At 43.8% G+C, this 20944-nt stretch overlaps 1 protein-coding gene across 4 annotated transcripts in view; it reads left to right on the forward strand.

Moving 5' to 3' along the window:
* The window catches only part of PRKCZ (protein kinase C zeta), a 221751-nt gene that overhangs the window by 133372 nt on the left and 67435 nt on the right, over positions 1–20944 (forward strand). For all 4 annotated transcript variants that reach the window (XM_074975651.1, XM_074975650.1, XM_074975653.1 and 1 more), the window contains one exon: positions 66–151. In XM_074975651.1, coding sequence (XP_074831752.1) covers positions 66–151 — 86 coding nt within the window. The remainder of the gene's footprint in view (positions 1–65; positions 152–20944) is intronic.

Consider the following 20944-nt stretch of genomic DNA (forward strand, 5'->3'; position numbering starts at 1 on the left):
ATGGTGTATCTGGTACTGCTATGGTACTATGCTGCTCCTTTACACCTTCTTAATTTCCTTCTTAGAATCAATCTACCGACGTGGAGCCAGAAGATGGAGGAAGCTCTATCGAGTGAATGGGCATCTGTTTCAAGCCAAACGCTTTAACAGAGTATGTACTGTTGCTAAAAATGTCATTTTTGGGTAGTGCTCTACAGTAATTATTTTTTCAGTGTGTGCTTTTTCTGTAGTTGGAACATGGGAAATGAAAAGGAAAAGTGAGATGCTTGTTTATGTGAATTCAGTATGTATTATTATTCACTGCATAATGACCAGAAAAAGTCAGAAGTTTTATAGAATTATTTAGAGTCTGGGATGAGGTCATTAGTACATAATTAATAGAAATGTTTTCTTTTTAAGTATTCTTACCAGCTTTTTATTTTATAAACAATAATTTTAGATCAGATTCTTTCTCAAGATTCTGATTTTCTGTAAGCACAGTTACTTTCTTCAGTATGCCTTTACATTCATTGTCTACAAAAATGATGTTTATTGGATCTCAATGTTCTGATTTCACATGCATAGAAGCTTAACTAATATATAATATAATTAGGGAAAACATGATATATGTGTTTATTGAGCTGCAAATCAGTATATATGCCAAGGCACAATAACATTAAGTATCTGACTTAATTTATAAAATCAAGAGAACATTGCTCTAAGACTGAGACTCCTTCTTCCTTAACTCTGTCCATTGTGGTACAATATTGCAGCATATATACTATGTTTAAGATACATTTCTTGGAATTCCATGAAACCTTAAGTGCAAAGAGGTGGGTTAATTTTTACATCCACTGATGTCACATGATGATAAAAGGAATCACATCTTTGCTAGTGTTTGGGTAGATTTTTTGTTTTGAATGCTCTAGAAAAAATGCCATTTGACATGTATTACAGAAATCCAAGGCTTCCTGAGGTTAACTGTTATGCCCGTGGACCTATTAAAATGTAAATTATATATACCTAAAATGCAGCTTTTCATCACATACTGAACAAGTATTGTGACTAAGATACCATTTTTGACGCATGTTAGAGAATGTTTTATGCCATCAGACAACACGCATTTTTATTAGAAATCTATAGTATTATGTTAGTGATTAGTAAACGATTTTGAAAATTAGGCCAGTGGTTAATGTATATGTGTATTTTTTGGATTCTCACTAACGTGGTCAGTTTATTTTTGTTGATGGGTCCTGTGGTCCTGCTTTACACTAACCTTCAGTGTAAAAAATAAATGCATTTCAGAGCTATAGCACTATAAGAATACAACTGAATCTAGTAGTAAAGGCAGCATACAATGCATCATGGATGGAAAAAAATGTGCACATCTATATACATATGCATACATATATCTGGGATTAGAAGTTTAGCTCTAGCCCTGAATGAGTTTTATATTGATTTCTGTAAATTACTGAATTCATTCAAAATATTATATGAATTATGCAGTAGAAACCAGCTTATAATATACTGCTAGCAGTGTGAATACTGATGAAGAATGATTAGTTCACTTAGTGTCTTGTCTTGTTCCTATTTTAATTCTTTCAATTTATTTATTTTTTTATAATACTGCATAGATGAAGGGTGTATCATGTGAAAGGCAGTGGAAAGGGCTTGAATGTACAACGCTCTTAATGTACTCATCAGCACCATAGGTTGCACTTGTTGATTTTGCTTATGAACACTCAGAACTGTGACAGATGTGTCTCAAAATAGCAATTTGAAATGGGTACTTGTAAGATGGGGAGAGGAGTAGCTCAGTGGTTTGAGCATTGGCCTGCTAAACCCTGGTTTGTGAGCTCAGTTCTTGAGAGGGCCTTTAGGGATCTGAAGCAAATAGATTTAAAAAAAAGAAATCTGCCAGGGATGGTGAAAAGTCCTCCTGTGAGTGCAGGGGACTGGAATCAGTGACTGCTCAAGGTCCCTTTCAGTTCCATGAGATAGATGTATCTCCATAGGTATATTCTGTGGTTGTCAGCATAATGTAAAAGAACAAAATCCATTTTCTTCTGCTCTGTGTGTGTGTGTGTGTGTGTGTGTGTGCACGCGCATGTGCTTAAACGTGCTTATAACAACGTATGCACTCAGTTCAGTTACCATCTTAAAATGCCCTCAAACATTGTCTTTTTTTCTGAACCTCAAGTGCACTTGAATAGGAACCCAGTAAAAGAGTAATTAAATTATTTTAGGTGATCACACATCTTTGTGCGCACATACACAGTAGTGACTACTGCTAAGATTATAAATATATGTAATTGACTATTAAGCTTCAGCTCCTGTTTCTTGAAATGCAGGGCCTCATTGTAGGACATCAGTCACTAAGTTGTCATTTTTTCAGTTGGTGACGTTTTCTGTAAACATCTTAATATTAGAGACCTTTTTGTAGTTAATCATTTTGTAAGCTATGTAGCTGGATCACAGTATGACTCTCTTCATTATTTTGTATTTTGTGACAAAATAAATAGATAACACAAATAATTTGACATGAGTGTGTCAAAACTGCCCAGAATATTTGAATTTAGATTGTTCCTGAATGTGTACAAAAAGTGTCTAATGGATCCCATCTCTCTTTTGCCATTGGTACTTGACATCTAAGCATTTGGACCTTCTGGTGCTTTCTAAAACAGAGGCTTTGAATGAGAAAACTGTGAGGCTCTCCTTCCTGGTTTATGATTGGGTCTTGGATCTCTTCTCCATTACGCCTGCAAGAAACTAGCCAGTTAAAGATAGAAAGTGTGCAGCAGATATAGTCATTTTTTAAAAATGAGAAAAGTTTGCTCTTCCTTTCCCAGGTTCTTTGTTACTTGTGATCTTAGGCCCCATTCCAACAATTTACTCAATAGAGGAATATCTCTATACGCACACAGAGCCTCTGTAAATCTAGGGGCTTCTATACTGGTGCAGGGTTCCTACTGTGTAGAATTATAAATCTTCACAGAGAATGTAGATGAGCTTCAGAAAGATACACTCTGCAACTTCTGCTAATAAAGATTCAAAGTGAGAACTGTTTTGTGAAGGGTACTGCATTCATGTAAGTGATTAATTCCACAAAAGAGGACCTGCTAGTTACACTGCAGCTTTCAGGTTTGCTAGGCAAGACATACTTTGACTGTCCTGGGCTTGGAGTAGTTATATCAGAGCCAGGTTTAAGCCTTCATGTGCAGCTTTCAAGAATACAGTGAATTATGGGAAGGATTTGGGATTGTCACATTGGCTGCTGGAGCTGTTGATAAGTGAGAGAAATGGAAATGGAAAGATGAAAAGATTGGCATTTGAGAATCTGCATTAGAGTTCTGGCACTTTATTGGGCTAAGTGGCTAAAATAAACACTATTTACATGAATAGCTGTGCTGATTAAAGAAAATGTTAGGAAAGGTGGGTCATATTCAGCTTCTTGATGTCACTAATACCTTTTACTATTAAAAATAAAAAGGAAGCTAGCAGAAGTGGTAATGGGCACCCAGGTACATGTATAAAATATAACTTCATTATATTTTGATTTGTGTGCTGAATGACACTTTACTTATTTTTAGTAATTGAATGGGTGTCTTCCCAGCCAGTGGATGATATTTTAATATAAGCTTATTTAATTACATATTTTGATTACCCAAACAATCCTGCTATATGTTACCAATATTAGTTTGTAGGTCTGGTGTGGTGCGCCGTAAGGTTGTAAAATTCCCCTTTATTACAAACAGTTGCAATTAGTTACTGTGATGTTCTAGAGTTAAGCAGTCATTCTTCTTCGAGTGGTCCCCGTGGGTGCTCCACAATAGGTGTCGGGCTCACCTGGCGCCGCAGATCGGAATTCTTCTAGCAGTTTCTATTGGATCGCGCATGCGCTGACACGCGCCACTCCCTTGCGCACCCCTGGCCATGTGCGCGATCCGGTCCCCGCCAGTTCCTTCTCAACCGCCATTGGCTGCAGACATAATCTGCTCCGGCTAAAGCCAGGGACAGATAAGACTGGTGTTTTTTACTTGTAGTTCGTTTGTTTTGTCACTATTTAAAAAAAAAAAAAAAAAAAGAAGAGAAAGAAAGAGAATATTAGACAGCAGAGAGAAGAGGAATGAAGGAGAGAGGGGCGGGCAAGAAGGCTGTTAAGCCGTCCGCTGCCCTGAAGGCCGTGAATGTTATTTTGGGTTAGAAAGCACTGATTAGTGGCTAAGTACCCTATTAACAGTAAAGACTCACCGCGATGGCTTCTTCGGGGTTTAAGAAGTGTGATTCATGCCGCGAGGCTATGCCGGCCTCTGATGGGCATAGTGAATGCATTCGCTGCCTGAGAGAGTTGCACGTTACCCAGAAGTGTTCCCACTGCGCTAAGCTTACAGCCAGAGCCAGGAAAGACAGAGAGATGAGGCTCAAAATGATCTTGTTTGATAAGGCTCTCCAGCCTGAACCGCCAGAGAAGTCTCACGCAGAAGGGCCCTCTGGGTCGCATAAAAGGAAGGCAGCCTCTTTGACCCCCTCTGTGCAGAAGAGGAGGAAACTCTCCCCGGCTTGATCCTTGCCGGCAGGCCCAGCAGGCAGGACGAGCGGAACGCAGAGCCCCCAGCCGCAAGCTCATGAAAGCGGCAGCACAGCAGCGCACGTGGCAGAGGCCGAGCCTCCGATTACACAACAGGCGGCACGGAAGGCACCGTGAGCGCCAGCGCGGCAAGCGCTGGAATCGGCAGCGCCGACGGTGCAGGGGCACCTGGCACAGAGCCTATTGGTGCCGGAGGAAGCTACCTGTGCGGCATCGCCGCTGACGGTGCTGAGCGTGGCGCCGACAATGGGGCCGAGATCCCCAGCACGGGAGGGGGCGGCGCCCACCCCACAGGGGAGGGGCAAGGCAAAAGCAAAAACTCGGCACCTTAGTCCATCTCCAGGCAGGGCCACGCTGCCCTTATCACCTAGCTTCCCCCCCCTGCCCCCAAGATACACACGCCGCACCGCTGGGCTGTAACTCCACCGGCTTATCTCGGGCCTCCCTCTCCGTTCCTCCAACCAATTTCACTGTGGCTCGGGCCACCTTCACCATTTTTGGGCATGTATCCCCTTGAGTACTATCACAAACCGGCTTCACCACTATCTGTGTCATCGCAGAGGTCCCGCTCTCCTAGACATCATGGGTACACTCCCTGATCGTGGTCCAGGTCTCCATCACCGGGCCCTTGCCCATGCTGCTATAGTTGTCCTCATCATGCTGAACACAGACACCGCAGGTCTAGATCCAGGGGCAGGTCCTCTCCTACTACTCATCAATACTCCCATGTACACTCTTGCTCTGGGACGGGAACACAGTTGTCCCAGGGGGAATTAGGTCCAGAATCCTGAGACTTCCCTTCACAGTCCTCCAGGGAGCAAGTATGTCACCGAACTCGGGAGCCAGAGGATTTGGGGGAGGTTTACCCCAGCGGTTCCTCCTCATCCTCCCCAGATGAGGCCATGGCCCCCAGGGATGTCTCCCCTCCAGATGACCTTAAACAATTCCAGGAGCTGTTCAAAAGAGTAGCTTTCACGCAGGACGTTCAAATAGCAGAGGTGCAGGAGAAGCACCATAAACTCCTGAAAAATTTGAGACCCCCGGCTTCATCTAAAATCACTATCCCACTGGACGAAGCCATTATGGAGTCAGCCACTAACATATGGCAGACTCCGGCCTCTATTCCCCCTACGAACAAGAGAGCGGATAAGAAGTACTTCGTCCCAGCCAAGGGCATGGAGTTCCTCTTTAGTCACCCGCAACCCAATTCTTTGGTGGTCGAATCGTCCCAGCAGAGGTCGAAGACGTCTCAGTACAAATCGGGGGGGTCGGATAAAGATGCTAAGAAGCTAGAGCTGTTTGGCAGGAAGGTCTATTCCTCCCCTACCCTATTATTGAGAATGGCAAATTATGCGGCACATCTATCAAACCATAACTTTGACAATTACTCTAGGCTCGCTCCCCTCATGGATTCACTCCCGGAGGACAAGAAGCCAGTGTTAAAGGCGATTGTCGCGGACCGGAGTCCAGATTGCCCTGGACGTGGCGGACACAGTGGCACGTTCAACAGCCGCAGCAGTGGTAATGCATAGGGAATCCTGGCTCCAGACGTCTGGTATCCCCAGAGACCTACAGGCGAAGATCGTGGATCTTCCCTTTGATAAGCAAAAGCTGTTTGCAGACTCAACCGACTCAGTCCTCCACTCCAGCAAAGACTCGAGGACCACACATAGGACCTTGGGTATTTATACTCCCCCATAAAAGAAAAAGAAATTTTATCCTCAGCAAAGACGCTATGCTTACCAACCACAGCGCTCTCAATATCCGCGAGGCTATGGCCAAGGGCGCCATCAACAGCAGCAGCAGTACAGGGCTCCCAGGCGACGTTCTCAACAAAGCCGTACACCCTCAGGACAGGCCCAGAGACAGCAAGTTTGACGGGTATGTCGGGGGCTGCACTATCAATACCATCGCTCAATGCCGTTCTCATCTCATGTTCCATCATCGCCTCAAACCGTTTCACTCCCAATGGCAAAAGATCACCACAGACAAATGGGTGCTAGAAATTATAGCCACGGGTTACACGATCCCTTTCCAGTCACTTCCACCGACGAAGCCTCCCGCCCGGCCTCATCTCAGGGACACTGCCCATGAGGCGAGGCTGAAGCGGGAGGTAGATCACCTCATGTTCATAGGGGTGGTGGAAAGAGTGCCGGAACAATTCCAAGGGAAAGGTTTTTATTCACGCTGCTTCCTAACAGGGAAGGAAACAGGAGGCTGGAGGCCGATTTTGGATCTACAGGGCTTCAACCATTACTTGTGCAAGCAACGCTTTCGGATGATCACAGTTGCCTCCATACTTACGGCACTGGACGATGGAGACTGGTTTGCAGCCCTCGACTTACAAGATGCTTACTTTCATATAACAATCCACCCGGCACACAGGCGCTTCCTCCGCTTCACGGTCGGCGGGGAACATTTCCAGTACAGGGTTCTTCCATTCGGCCTATCCTCGGCACCCAGAGTCTTTACCAAAACCCTGGCAGTGGTATCAGCCTACCTGCACAGACAGGGGGTGTTTATTTTCCCATATCTGGACTACTGTCTACTGAAAGCGGCCTCAAAGGCAGAGGTCCTACGCATGATACGCATCACCGCGAACACGTTTACTTCGCTGGGCCTAGTTATCAACCTCGCAAAGTCAAAGACCGAACCCACGCAAGATATAGTGTTCATAGGGGCACGCATAAACTCTACCACAGCAAGAGTATACTTGCCCAACGCCCGCTTCCGTGCCATCAGCTCCCTGGTGCAAGTCATGACGTACAGCCCCACGGTGCCGGTCCTAACGTATCTGCAACTGTTGGGGCACGTGGCGGCAGCGACGTTTGTGGTACAGAATGCCAGGTTACACATGTGAAGCCTGCAACATTGGCTGGCGAGTGTTTACAAACCGGCATCCCACACTGTCCACAGGGTAGTGTCGCCCATGACAGAGGTGCGCAGATCTCTAGCGTGGTGGGAAAATCCCGAGAATCTGCTAGTGGGGGTGCCTTTCCACCAACCACAAATTTCTATTTTTCTTACTACCGACGCCTCCCACATAGGATGGGGAGCGCACATCGACAGCAAGGTGACGCAAGGGCTATGGTCCCCTGTGGAACAGACACTGCACATAAACATACTGGAGCTCAGAGTAGTGTTCAACGCGTGCAGATGTTTTCGAGGATACCTGCATGGCAAAGTAGTCGGGGTCAATACCAACAATATCTCCACTATGTTCTACATCAATCGACAAGGAGGGGCACGATCCCGTGCGTTATGTGCGGAAGCAGTCCGATTGTGGAACTGGTGCATCGCCAACAACATAACGTTGAAAGCCTCGTACTTGCTGGGCGCCCACAACATGAAGGCAGATCAGCTGAGCAGGCGCTTCGCACTCACGCACGAATGGCAGATCTGCTCCGACCTGCTACGGAGCATATTTCGTACATGGGGGTTTCCCCAAGTCGATTTGTTTGCCACCCAGTACAACAAGAAGTGTCCCAGTACTGCTCCTGAGCAGGAATAGGGCGGGGGTCCCTGGGGGACACATTCATGATTTCATGGAAGTGCCCTCTACTCTATGCGTTTCCCCCCACAACGCTTATCCACAAGGTTCTGCAGAAAGCCAGAAGGGAGAGAGCTCACATGATACTCATAGTTCCAATTTGGGACCGGCAACAATGGCTTCCCTTGCTTCTACGCATGTTGGATCGTCCACCACTCCCCCTACCAGTGGCGCTGGACTTACTCACGCAGGCTCAGGGGTCCATAGTGCACCCGCACCCTCAGGGACTGCGCCTACAAGCATATTTAATCCATGGCTCAGCACCTTAGAGAGCACATGTACGGAGGGAGTACAACAAGTCTTGGAGTGTAGCCGAAGGACCTCCACCAGGAGGACTTATGAACAGAAATGGACTCGATTTACAGCCTGGTGTTCCGCCAAACAGTTAGCTCCCCTTGACGTTCCTATAACTATAATACTAGAATACCTATTGGACCTCAAACGAGACGGGCTTTCTCTATCCTCGCTAAAGGTCCACCTCGCTGCTATATCAGCTTTTCGGCGTACAGAGGAAGGGCCCACTGTATTCGCCCACCCTATTGTCACAAGGTTCTTGAAGGGTCTGGTAAACCTGTACCCCCCTCAAAAACCACTTCCGCCGTCATGGAGTTTGGACTTGGTGCTCAGCATGCTATCGGGACCACCCTTGAGACCATTAGCCACGGTACCCCTCCGACTCCTTACGATGAAAACAACCTTCCTCCTTGCGATTACGTCAGCCCGCAGGGTGAGCGAGCTTGCAGCAGTGATGGCAACGCTGCCTGCACAGTATTCTCAAAGGAGGCGGTAACCTTACGGTTACACCCAGCCTTCGTTCCAAAAGTTTCCTCGGAGTTCCATCTTAACGAACCAATAGTTTTACCCTCGTTTTACCCGAAGCCTCATAGCTCCAGCAAGGAGGCGCGCCTACATCTCCTAGACGTGAGAAGGGTGTTGGCCTTTTACATAGACAGAACTAAGTCCTTCCGGAAAACAGACAGGCTTCTGATGTCTCTCGCTCCCAGGTCAAAGGGGGAAGGCCTCTCTTCACAGAGAATTTCAAAGCACATTGTGTCCTGTATAAAAATGTGCTACGAGCTTCGAAAGACCCCTTTGCTGGCCCCGCCTAGGGCTCACTCCACCAGGGTGGTGGCAGCGTCAACAGCCTTCTTCAAGGGCATCGCGTTAAAAGACATCTGTAGAACGGCGACCTGGTCATCCTACGACACCTTCGCCAAGCATTATGCCCTCCATTGGGTATTCGAGGAGGATACCCGTCTGTCGACAGCAGTCCTCTCGGGGGCAAGCTGCACATGAATCGATTACCCACCTCCTTACTTGGGTTACTGCTGGGTAGTCACCTGTTGTGGAGCACCCACAGGGACCACTCAAAGAAGAAAGAGAAGTTACTCACCTGTAGTAACGATGGTTCTTCGAGATGTGTCCCCGTGGGTGCTCCACCACCCGCCCATCCTCCCCACTTCGGATCTCTGTCTGGTGTTTTTCAGGAGCATCCAAGGCGGTTGGTCAAGGAACAGGCGGGGATCGGATCGTGCACATGGCTGGGGGCGCGCAAGGGAGCAGCGGGTGTCGGCGCATGCGCAATCCAATAGAAACTGCTAGAAGAATTCCAATCTGCGGCGCTGGGCGAGCCCGACACCTTTTGTGGAGTACCCACGGGGACACATCTCGAAGAACCATCGTTACTACAGGTGAGTAACTTCTCTTTTCAGAATTTTCTTTTTCAGATCACATTGTAGTTTAAATTTCTGAGTGGTTTTTTTTTTTTTTTTTTTTGGTCTGTCTCTCACATAGCAGCTCTCAAAATTCAAAATATAGCATGTGGGTAAAAGCGTGCAAATGTTGTAATGAATCTATCTGCCTTTAATATTTTGCCCTTGCAATGCTTAGTTAATATGGGTAGTCAATGTTTTAAACAATATCTTAGCATACTTAATCCTGAGTACTTTGTCTCTTAAATTCTACTCGATTGACCTTGAATGCTTTCTCTCACAAATCAGATTCTCCTTCTGTTTGAATCTTAAGTTATCACAGTCGTGTATTTGTATCCTTGTTTGTTTGTTTTTTGCAAGAGGAATAATTTATTTGCCAATAAATTCAGTATTGTGAGTTTAAATCATTGAGAGAATGAGCTATGACCTTGGTTGGTCTCCAACTCTGTAAAACTTGAGTGAGTGCTGAATGTTACATACATACGTAGTGCAGTTGTTGCTGATGAGCTCAATCACATGCATAGTGAGCTATGTGTAAGTGTGTAGAGAGGATCAGGGCCATATGTGGCCCAGGACTTAACATACTCGGTAGTCACCTTGAGACCTATGTGTAGTAGCGCTTCCAGAGAAGCTCATGATGTTACAAAACTTTGGACAAAGCCCCCCTCTGTATCTTCCTCTGTTACTATAATTTCCTGGGATATGCACAGGGTAAATGTATACTTCCAGTTTTACAATAGCATATTTAGTGCACAGTTTAATTTGATATATAATTAAAATATCAATTAGAAATTATGAAAATTAAATACTGCCCACTCCCATTAAAACTGCAGTATGGAAACATAGCAAAGCTATTGGGCCTCAAGTAGAGCTAATTGTAACGATGAAGAAAATAAGAGGCAAGAGTAGGGTTGACAAAAAAAAATCTGTTTAAATAGTAGGTTTTTTAAAAGTAGCTTTGTTACTGTTATGTTTGCATAGCTCAGTCAGTTGAAATGATTTTATTCAAAATTCTTTGGACAGAGACTAACAGGAAATTTTAGGCCTAAAGAATTATTAGAAATTCATGATTGTTGAAACCGTTTTTTGTAATGGGATGTCCAGGAACAGTTTTTGGGAGATGTCTGAAAAATGTATCTGAATGGACCTTTTACAGAAGTGAAAAGACTACTACGTTTTCATACCTTCAAAACACATTGCCCTATAAATCTGGGGGAGGCAGTCAAGAAAAAAATATCAATGTTGTGAGAGCAACACATGAAAAATTTTAAGGAAAATGAATTTCAAACGGGGAAATTAAAGGTGGTGAGAAATCAAAATAGGGAAGAAATGATTTGTACCAGAGTTTGTCTGGAAATCAAGGTAGTAATTCTAGCAGTAATACCGATCACACCAACATACTCCTAATAATATATATATAGGCTTCCATTTAAAGAAAATTTTTCTAAGTATCTAGAGAGTAAGATATTGGAACATAATACAGGTATCTTATTTTAAGGAATCATATTACTTGGTGGAACAGTAAGGATATAAAATAACGTGATGTGACAAATACATTAAATTGTGAGAGAAAATAGCAACTTTTGTTTAAAAACTGCAGAAGCAAATGGTATTTGATGTTGGGCCAAGAGGCAACATAAAAAGCTATAGAACAAAATGAAAATTGAAACCTTCTTTGCTCAACTGCTATCTATGAATATATGGGTGGTATGTTTAGAATATCCTTTTCTAATCATCACAGGAAAATAAGCACAAACTCTAAATTGTCTGTAGACAAAGAATAGGAAATGTTTCTTTTTCAGTGTAGCGATCCTGTCCTGCTTGTGAGGGGTTGGTGTTCCAGAACATCCCTTTGGATTTTTCTTCAGTGTGCTAATTATGCTGCTGGCACCTGCGTTTTTGCTCTATGGACTCCCTACCACCCTGTCCTGCTGGGCCAGATCCTCTGGTCTCTCCAGCCAAGGCACAGAGTTGGGACTGTGCACACGTGCGCCCCCCGCCCCCACCCCTAATCCTCCACGGAGCAATGAAGACACTATCCTGAAACAGAAACACTCCAGCACTGGGGGATGCAGTTCTATGGCACAGCACTCAGGAAACCAACCCCCAAAAGTCAGCAAAACCCTAAATCTAACCATCTCTCTGCAGAAGTTTTGCACAGAGAATATTTTATTTATTAAATAAAAGGAGGATAATGCTCCTCTCAGGTAATAACTACATACACTGGGCTTGATCATAAGCAAAAGTGTTTTTATTAAGCATAAACAGTAGGATTTAAGTGGTTATAAGTGAAAACAGACAGATAAAAGTAAGTTAATGAATTAAAATGAAAAGAAAATGCATAACTAGTTCTAACTTTACTAGGAAACGTAACACATAGTTTTTTTACCCTAAAGTGCTGTTGTCATGTCAGCTAAAATCTTCAAACCATAGCTGCTGTTTTTCTCCTCTTTGGGTGAAGAGCATTTTGTAGGATTTTTATTTTTGTTTTTTTCCTTAAGGTATGTCAGGCAGATTCTAAAGTAGGCTGAAGACCAAAACTGATAGTTTCCCATTGCTTAAATAGACTTTACCATAGGATGGGAAACCATTGTGCTGTACCCACCCTCCTTGGGAACACAATGCTGGCTCAAAATGGCTTTCAGTTAAAGAAGCATTAGAAGATAAATTTGAGGAAAGAATGAAGGGATTCCCTTGCCTCTTCTAGTAAAGAAGCCTTAGTGTCAGTAACTGCTTGTAAGAGAGGGAAGGGAGAGAGGGAGACCACAAGCTCCATTCTGTCATAGGAAATCCTCCCCCAAGCCACATGATATGGAAAGAGTGTATGTGCTCCAGATGACTGTGCCATGTCAACAGATACCTCAGTTTTCCCCTGATGAAAGAAAACCTATCACAGAGCAGCACATCAGGGAGCTGTCAGTCCCACATCTTGTCTATAACACCAGTTTAAAACTGGGTCACATGCAGGAAGATAGGCAGGGACTCATGTCAACAGGTACCCCCTATAAAAATGCAGCAAATGGGCCGCTGTTGAGACTGTGGCTCCCCCAAGCCACATGCTTTGGGAAGGGAGAGTACTGTAGCGGTGTGCCTAGGTGGTGGGGGGACACCCCCCAGAAAATTCACACTGCCCTCTGTGCAGCCAGCCTCCCATAACCTGTTGACATTGCTCCATTAGTTGTGTGCATATGCAGGGGGGCCAGCCCCCCAGCAAAACTCAGCTGGCAGGGGCCAGCTGAGGCTCCAGTGACATGGTGCTGTCAACTGGTTTCTTATGAGCCAATCCTCTGGAGCATGTTGCCTGACGGGGTCAGCCAGTCCCCCCAAAATCTTTGCTGCATGGGGAGCCAACCCTCCTTCCACGCCACAGCACTTGTTGATCCTGTGGAAAATGTACAGTGCAGAAGCCTTCACCCCACCGAGGCCAGGACATGCTGCTGTCTGGAAGCATGGTCTGCACTGCACCTCCAGCACATGTTGTGGTGACGCAGGGGCTTGCCTGCAAGCCACAGGGTGCCTGTGCGGGAGGGGGACTATCCTGTACAAATGATGAACACAGAAAAGAATTTTCTCAGCCTCTCTTACAAGCATGACCCCCAGAACCCAGCCCACACATGATGTGGTGGGCAGAGGCTAGCCCGCCAGCTGCATGGTGCCTGAGGCGGAAAGCTAGCCACGTGGTATGGTGGGGCTAGACCCCTGATTGCATGGGGCTGGGAGGGTTGTGTCCATACAAATATGAAGTGCACAAAAGAAGTTTCTCGGCCCCTCCTGCTGCATCCTGTGCAGGGAAGAAGTCTTCGCCCCGCTGTCTGATGTACTGCTGTGTGGTCCCAACACCCAAGCTGCTGTGTGATGTGGTGGTGGCTAGCCCACCAACCAAACTGAAACCTTGGCTCTTCTGATGACTTCATACTGGGGCTCTCTTTCATGGCTAGATGTGATCACCACGCTGATCATAAAGAAACTAATCTAAAATGCCAGGCTTCCTGTTTCCTACTTCCTGCACACCTGGGGAGAAGGGGAGATGAAAGCAGACAGAACATGCAGCCCGTGGGGCATTGTGGGATACTGTGGGACACCTCTGGAGGCCAATAAAATCAATTTAAAGTAACACTGTTTCCACATTAGCATTACCTTTTACATTTGAACTTGGCGTTACGCTGCATCAGATGATTGGTGCAAGAATGTTGAACTTAATGCTCATTAAGTTTGACCTAATGGCATTTGCGGTGAAGGCACTGACTGTAAAATTGAGCTAACTGCTCTAAAATAAACTTTATGCTATCTGTTGACATAGGCATAGTGGCCGTGTCTACACTAGCCCCAAACTGTGAAATGGCCACTCAGATGGCCATTTCGAAGTTTATTAATGAAGCGCTGAAATGCATATTCAGCGCTTCATTAGCATGAGGGCGGCCGCGGTCCTTCGAAATTGATGCGCCTTGCCGCCGCGCGGCTCGTCCCGATGGGGCTCCTTTTCGAAAGGACCCTGCCTACTTCGAAGTCCCCTTATTCCCATCTGCTCATAGGAATAAGGGGACTTCGAAGTAGGCAGGGTCCTTTCGAAAAGGAGCCCCGTTGGGACGAGCCGCGCGGCAGCGAGGCGCATCAATTTCGGAGGACCGCAGCCGCCCTCATGCTAATGAAGCGCTGAATATGCATTTCAGTGCTTCATTAGTAAACTTCGAAATGGCCGTTTGAGTGGCCATTTCGAAGTTTGAGGCTAGTGTAGACATAGCCAGTATGTCAGAGAGAAGGTACATTGATGTGAATTGGGAACGCTCAACATTGAAAAGTTTTGAAGGGGAGGTTGTGCTTTTGTTTAGTTTATACTTATTCCACTGTTTTAACTATTGTGACAGGAAATTTTCCTAAGGTCCAGCCTAAACCACTATTGCAGCAATTTAAGCCTGCTGTTTCTTGTCCTGTCCTCAGAGGTTAAAGAGAACAAATTTTCTCCCTCTTCCTTGTAACACGCTTTTTTGTACTTGAAAGTTATGCCCCGTCAGTCTTCTCTTCTGCAGAGTAAACACATCCAATATTTTCAGTCTTCTCTCATAGATCAAGTTTTTTAGAACTTTAATAATTTTTGTTGCTCTTCTCTGGACTTTCTTCAATTTGTCCACATCTTTCTGGAAATGAGACACCCAGAACTGAACACAGTACTCCAGTTGAGGCCTAATCAGCTTTAGGAATAGAGCAGAAGAATTACTTCTTGTATTGCTTACAGCTCTCCTGCTAGCATACTGTCCAGTCTTCTTAAGTACTGGAGACAGACATTCACTTCTTGAATCCCATTCTCCTCATGTACACAGAATGAGCTACAGTAAACACCAGATACTCAAATATTCTGAATAATAAAGAGGTACACCTAGCAGTGTGTAAAACTAATAAAAACAAGGCTAGATGTTATAAAACAAAGAAAAATGTCTGCAGAGTACTTTATTTATCAACAATAATAGTAAACGTATACTGTGTTTGCTGTATTTATTTGTATTTACTTTCACTATACACTCATCCCTCGTTATATGAGTATAATTGGTTCCCAGATTTCTGGTCAGAGGTGAAAAAGGACAGTAAATTCTAGTTAAAATACATGTAAAAGTCTCTGATTTGTTCCAAGTGCTCGTAACTCAGGAGTGGCAGCATGTGGTGCTGGTTTTGAAAGGTAAGTGAACCTTGGGTTTGAGGTGGAGGTTGGAGAGGGTTAAAGGCTGGGTGCAGTTTGGTGCCATGAGTGGAAGGGAGGGTTAAAATCTAGTGGTGGGCTGGGTCTGTGGGGTGGCCAGGCATGTTAAGGCTGAGGCAGGTTGAGGCCAAGGAACCGGTGGGGTGTTAAGGTAGCAGCGGGTTGGGGCCATGGAGCAGGCAGAGGGTTCAGGCTGCTGCGGGATGGGTCTGCGGGACTGGTGGGGGATGCAGGCTATTGCAGGTTGAGTCTATGGGGCTGGCGGGGTTTCAGGCTGTGGTGGGTTGGGTCTGCGTGGCCAGTGGGGGATTCAGGCTGAGGTGGGTTGGGGACGTGGAGCTGGCAGAGGATTCAGGCTGCAGCAGGTTCGGTGTGCGAAGCTGGCAGGGTTTCAGGCTGTGGGGGGGTTGGGTCTGCAGGGAGGGGGGCAAGGCTCGTATTAGCAGGGGGAGTTGACTTGTCTAGTGAACAAAGGTAGGTGTATGTGTCCCTCATTTTAGCAAGGGATTGGAAGTAAAGTACTCGTTTAATGAGGGTTGAGTGTACTGTACTTATGGAAAATGTCAAGAAAATTTACTTATGATTAAAATGCCTGTTATTTGAGAGCTCTGGATAATAGAATGCTGGATGTGAAAGAGTTTGCTGTATTTTTATCAAATGGATGAAACTTCTTGGATTTCCTTCTAGGAACTTGTTTAGCCAAAACCACCATTTTTTAAAAGTTCAGATGTTTAAAAGAACAAAATTTTAGAGATACATACTGTATTGGTGGATTTTTTCCTCTTAGAACTATTTGTTTAGTGCTTCAGAATTTGGTGGGATTGACAACGGACACTATGCTCTGGATCATATTTCACACTTGGTAAATGTTTTCCTTGTGTATTTAATGCTAAGCTTTTGTATCCTTAATACTTGCACTGTGTACTTTTGCACAGTAATGGAAGGACAGTTAGTAACAGATTTTTTTATGAAGTGTTGAATTTAAAAAAAGATATTAAAGTTATGCCAAATATAAATAACTGAATTAATGAGAAGTAAAACAAAATATGTGGAAAAAGGACTTCCAGATTCCTTCCCACTGAACAAAGTGTACTCGTTGTGAGAGTGAGAAATCTACTATATATGCGAGAGAGCCTGTCTGTCTGTTCAAGAACTCTTCCTAAATGCTAAGAGCTCGGACCACCACGTTCAGTGCACAGCTTCCTCATATCATAACTTAAAGCAAGGTAAGGGTTTAATTGTGCTGGGAAAATGGGATGTGTCTGGGATGAGATTGCTTCTTATAAAATCATACAGAAGAGACAGAATTACTAGGCATATGAAAGGAACTGGCTGGGAGTGCACCTGCATCCCCCCCATGTGCCTTTTAGGGAGGGAACCTCTTCCTCCCCTCAGGTGCCCTTTAGAGAGGGCAGAAGGATTGAGTCACTTCCCCCACCCCAGTTTGTAGAAGAATACTGCTGGTTGTTGTGCACAGTTTGCTGCGTTCCTCACTCTGGCTGGGGGGGGTGCTGAGGGCAGGTGGACATGGACATGTACCACTCCGTTGGCTGTGCCCATTGAAGATTCTGCAGCCCTAGAGAGGCAATTCTCACCTGGGCCTAAGCTGTTGCAGGGTGAGAGGCCTGGGTTAGTCCACTCTCTGGTACAGGCTGCATACTAAACCCCTCCTCCCTTTTTCCCACCATAAAGCAGTGATTTAAATGAAGAAGAATAATTAATTGAGTTAAGGTCCTGACCGACACTCAGTAAATCTTCTAGTGTGCTATAAACATAGCAGAGATCAGTAATAAAATCTCATTTGTAGCATTAAATTCAGTTGCATCCAAATCTATATGTTTAATCTGAAGACGTACATTGGCAGTAAAGTTGGAAAATCTAATCTGGACTTTTTCAGCATGGAGCTGATTTTTAAAGCTGACATATTTATTTAATCACCAACAGCTGAAAAATAGGGATGCTACCAATAATATCTGTAGAAGGGCTGATTATTATGATTGGGAATTCTGTGGGGCATGTACTGGGTTGAATAAGTTTCTAGTGCCTGTCTTGTAAAAGCCAAAAGTCAGGGAGGCTCTGTGAACAGCAATATTGATGAATAATTTCAGTAGTAACTGAGAAATGAGCAAGGATTTAAAATAGCAACAATCCCTGGGACTTAGTGATAGTTAGGTGATTAAAGACTTCACTAAAGCTGCCTCCATCAAATGATTGATGTAAAACCTGGTTGAAGGAGTTAGGTAGGTCACAGTAAGAGAGAAATTCAAAAGAAAGCCAAGATACGCATACTCAAGTAATTCAGAAACAAACGAGAGCATGGAAGTTAGAAAAGAGTCCTAAAAATCCAAGGATAGCGGGTCATTTTTGAAAATAGAAATATGTTAACTGAAGAATGATTAAACAGAGAGGAGACAAATTGTGGAAAGCAGGAAATTATTAACATTAATATGGAGGTGTCCGTAGAAGAATATACATTTTTGAAAATAATTGGAATACAGACCAAAGGGGACACATTGTATCTAATTTTACTGTAAGTATTGAAGCCATCACTTACACTAGTGAAACATGGTCAAAAAAAAAAGGGGAGGAGAAGGGAAATTGAATGTTCATGATGGATTAGTACATCCAGCTCACACTTTGCAGGATGCAGACCTGGCGAACCACATCAAAATTGTTTTTTTAAAACTGAAGTGGAAGACTTTCCAACTGAGCTTTTGGAAGAAGACACTAAAAATTAAATTAAATATTGAGGGGAAAAAATATTGTAACACCTGAAAATGGATTTTTGGTGTATAAAAAGAGATCACTTTTGAAATTTTTCTTTTCCTCTTCCTTTCACTATTCCTAAATGATTAGTGTTACCTCAGTTATCTAACTTCATGTTTGTTTGCTGCTAGGATGATACATGGAAGAGGAGTTCTTTATAAAACATTTAAAAGAATACTATGGATTTAACAAAAGAAGACAAGGTGGTTCATATTTACATATCATTCAGGTGTGATATAAGTGACTATTAAACAGTGAAGGGGATTGGGTACTAAAGGACAAGTGTTGGAGCAATAACAGTAGTGAACATATACAATTATGGGATGTATAAAATTTGCTAGTTCTAATTTGTTTTTTCAAGTGTGAAATTAGCCCACTTTTAGTTCGTTAGAAGTGTTTTAGGACTGTATTAAGTTCTGTAGGTTACTTCTCACTCGTTTCTTTCAAAAGTAATGTGTGACACAGACAAGATACTTATAATAGTCACTGTTTCTGACCTAAGTCATTTTCCGCCAGTTACAGAACTTGTCAGGTTTTACTGAAGGGTCTATTTTTAACAGACATCTTGACCTAAATGAAACTGATATGGATGTAAATTCCTAAAACAAGGGCATTCTTAATTTTGGGGGTATTTCTGATGTAAGTTATGCCCTTGGATACCGGAGTTACAAAACATTTCATAACAAGACACTTATTCTACCTCAATATTAAAACACATTCCACTGTCAAAGGTCCCATAGTACTGGAAAACTTTTTTTCATTCTCTCTACCATTTCTCTACTGGCACATAGGTTCTAAGGTCATGCAATAGCAAACGCTTCAGTCAGACCCATGGGTGACTCCCAGTCTGTGTCATAATCCATATGCACTTTCTGCTCTTGTATTAGAAGCATTTCCATTTACTGGCCTGGCTTGGAGTATCAGAAGTCTGAAAAAATATAATCCCGGTGCTGATAAACTGTATATTTTAAAGCCTGTCTCCATTAAGCGCTCTAGCCTATTTGAAAGTATGTATAATAACCTACTTTTTAATTTTATACTATTTAAAGTAAATATATTGATTCCAAACATGCTCTTTCTATTGAGTAAAATGGCAAAATTCGACTATGCTGATGTGTTTTATTATCAGCTAAACCACTGTGTTCCATTCTGGGCATTAGAAGAAATGCAGAGAAGCCTCTAGTGTTGGTGTATGTGGAAGGGGAGGTTGTATAAAATTTACAAGGGGGGGAACAGCCTTTGTCCAGTACTCCCATTATAATCTTGTTCATTTCTTTATAATTTTTTAAATGCATGCTATAGAGATTTATTAGATGTGTGAACTGAGCATAGCCAAATAAGCTGCCCCCTCAGTCCTAGGAAACTCCTTTGAGGATTCGTGCATAACAAGTTGATGTATAGAAGTTCTCAGATCATCCCCTTTGATTTTTGATGAAGCAGCTCTGGGAATTCTTTCATATCTGATGTGCAGTGTGGATCAAAAAGCTAATTGTAACATGTTGAGCCTCAATACTTGCTGTTGAACAGTTATACTCCAGCACCTAGTTAAAACAAAGAAAACCCTCTGTATTAAATGTGGTAAAATATTAATATGGTGCTACTGAAGGAGTGTATTAGCCGTGGTATTTTGTGAAACAGTTTTCACAGGCTTGTGTCTGAACCATAATATTGTGCATAAGCTGTAATTTTTCACACATCAGTCCAAGGAGTAAGTTTTTAAACAATTTGTGGGGAAGTGAAAATTGGCTGTTGGAAAGGTTAATGTTATCTCAGCTTTGTCTACCTGCTGTCCAGAAATAGTCTTAATTATACAGGGCTATAGCTGAGCATGGTGTTTTATGAACAAATAAGGGACACGATTCATGCCACAGGAAACTTGGTCAATGTCAGTTACATGCTACTCATTTTATTTTACTGACTCTGCAGTATACTCTCAATCAAACTAAAACTGACTACAGAATAACATGACTGGCAGGAACCTCAAGAGGTCATCTAGTCCAGTCCCCTGCACTCGTGGCAGGATTAAGTATTATCTGGACTAGCAATGTGCAATTGACACTAGGAGGTAGGCTGAAGGAGTGACATTCTATCTCACTGGGCTGCAAGTTTTTTAACCAAGACAGTCTCCCAGGAAAACAGGATTTTGCGAACTGCACTTGCGTACTAAGAATTTGTGGAGTGTGTTCGTTGAACTGAAGCAATACTTTGGATGCAGAGGGAGCGCAAGGTTCACAGTCAACGCTGTGTGCAGTCAGCACGCACCTCACTTCATGTACCTTTGCTTTACATGCATGTCACTTCAGTAATACTGGTAGGAAAAAAAACACATGGGGTGTGTCTACACTAGCCAGTTACTTCGAAGTAGCTGGCACAACATCAAAATAGCACGTGTCGCGTCTACACGCGCTGTGCTCTATTTCAATGTTGAAATCGACGTTAGGCGGTGAGATGTTGAAATCGCTATTCCTATCTGAAGATGGGAATAGTGCCCTACTTTGACGTTCAACGTTGAAGTAGGGCATGTATAGACAGCCCGCATCCTGCTACATTGAAATAGCAGGGTCCTCCATGGCAGCCATCAGCTGAGGGGTTGAGAGACGCTCTGTCCAGTCCCTGCAGGGCTCTATGGTCGCCCCGTGCAGCAACCCTTAGCCCAG

The sequence above is a fragment of the Carettochelys insculpta genome, chromosome 23 (assembly GCF_033958435.1).
Source record: "Carettochelys insculpta isolate YL-2023 chromosome 23, ASM3395843v1, whole genome shotgun sequence".
In the NCBI taxonomy this organism is placed as follows: Eukaryota; Metazoa; Chordata; order Testudines; family Carettochelyidae; genus Carettochelys; species Carettochelys insculpta.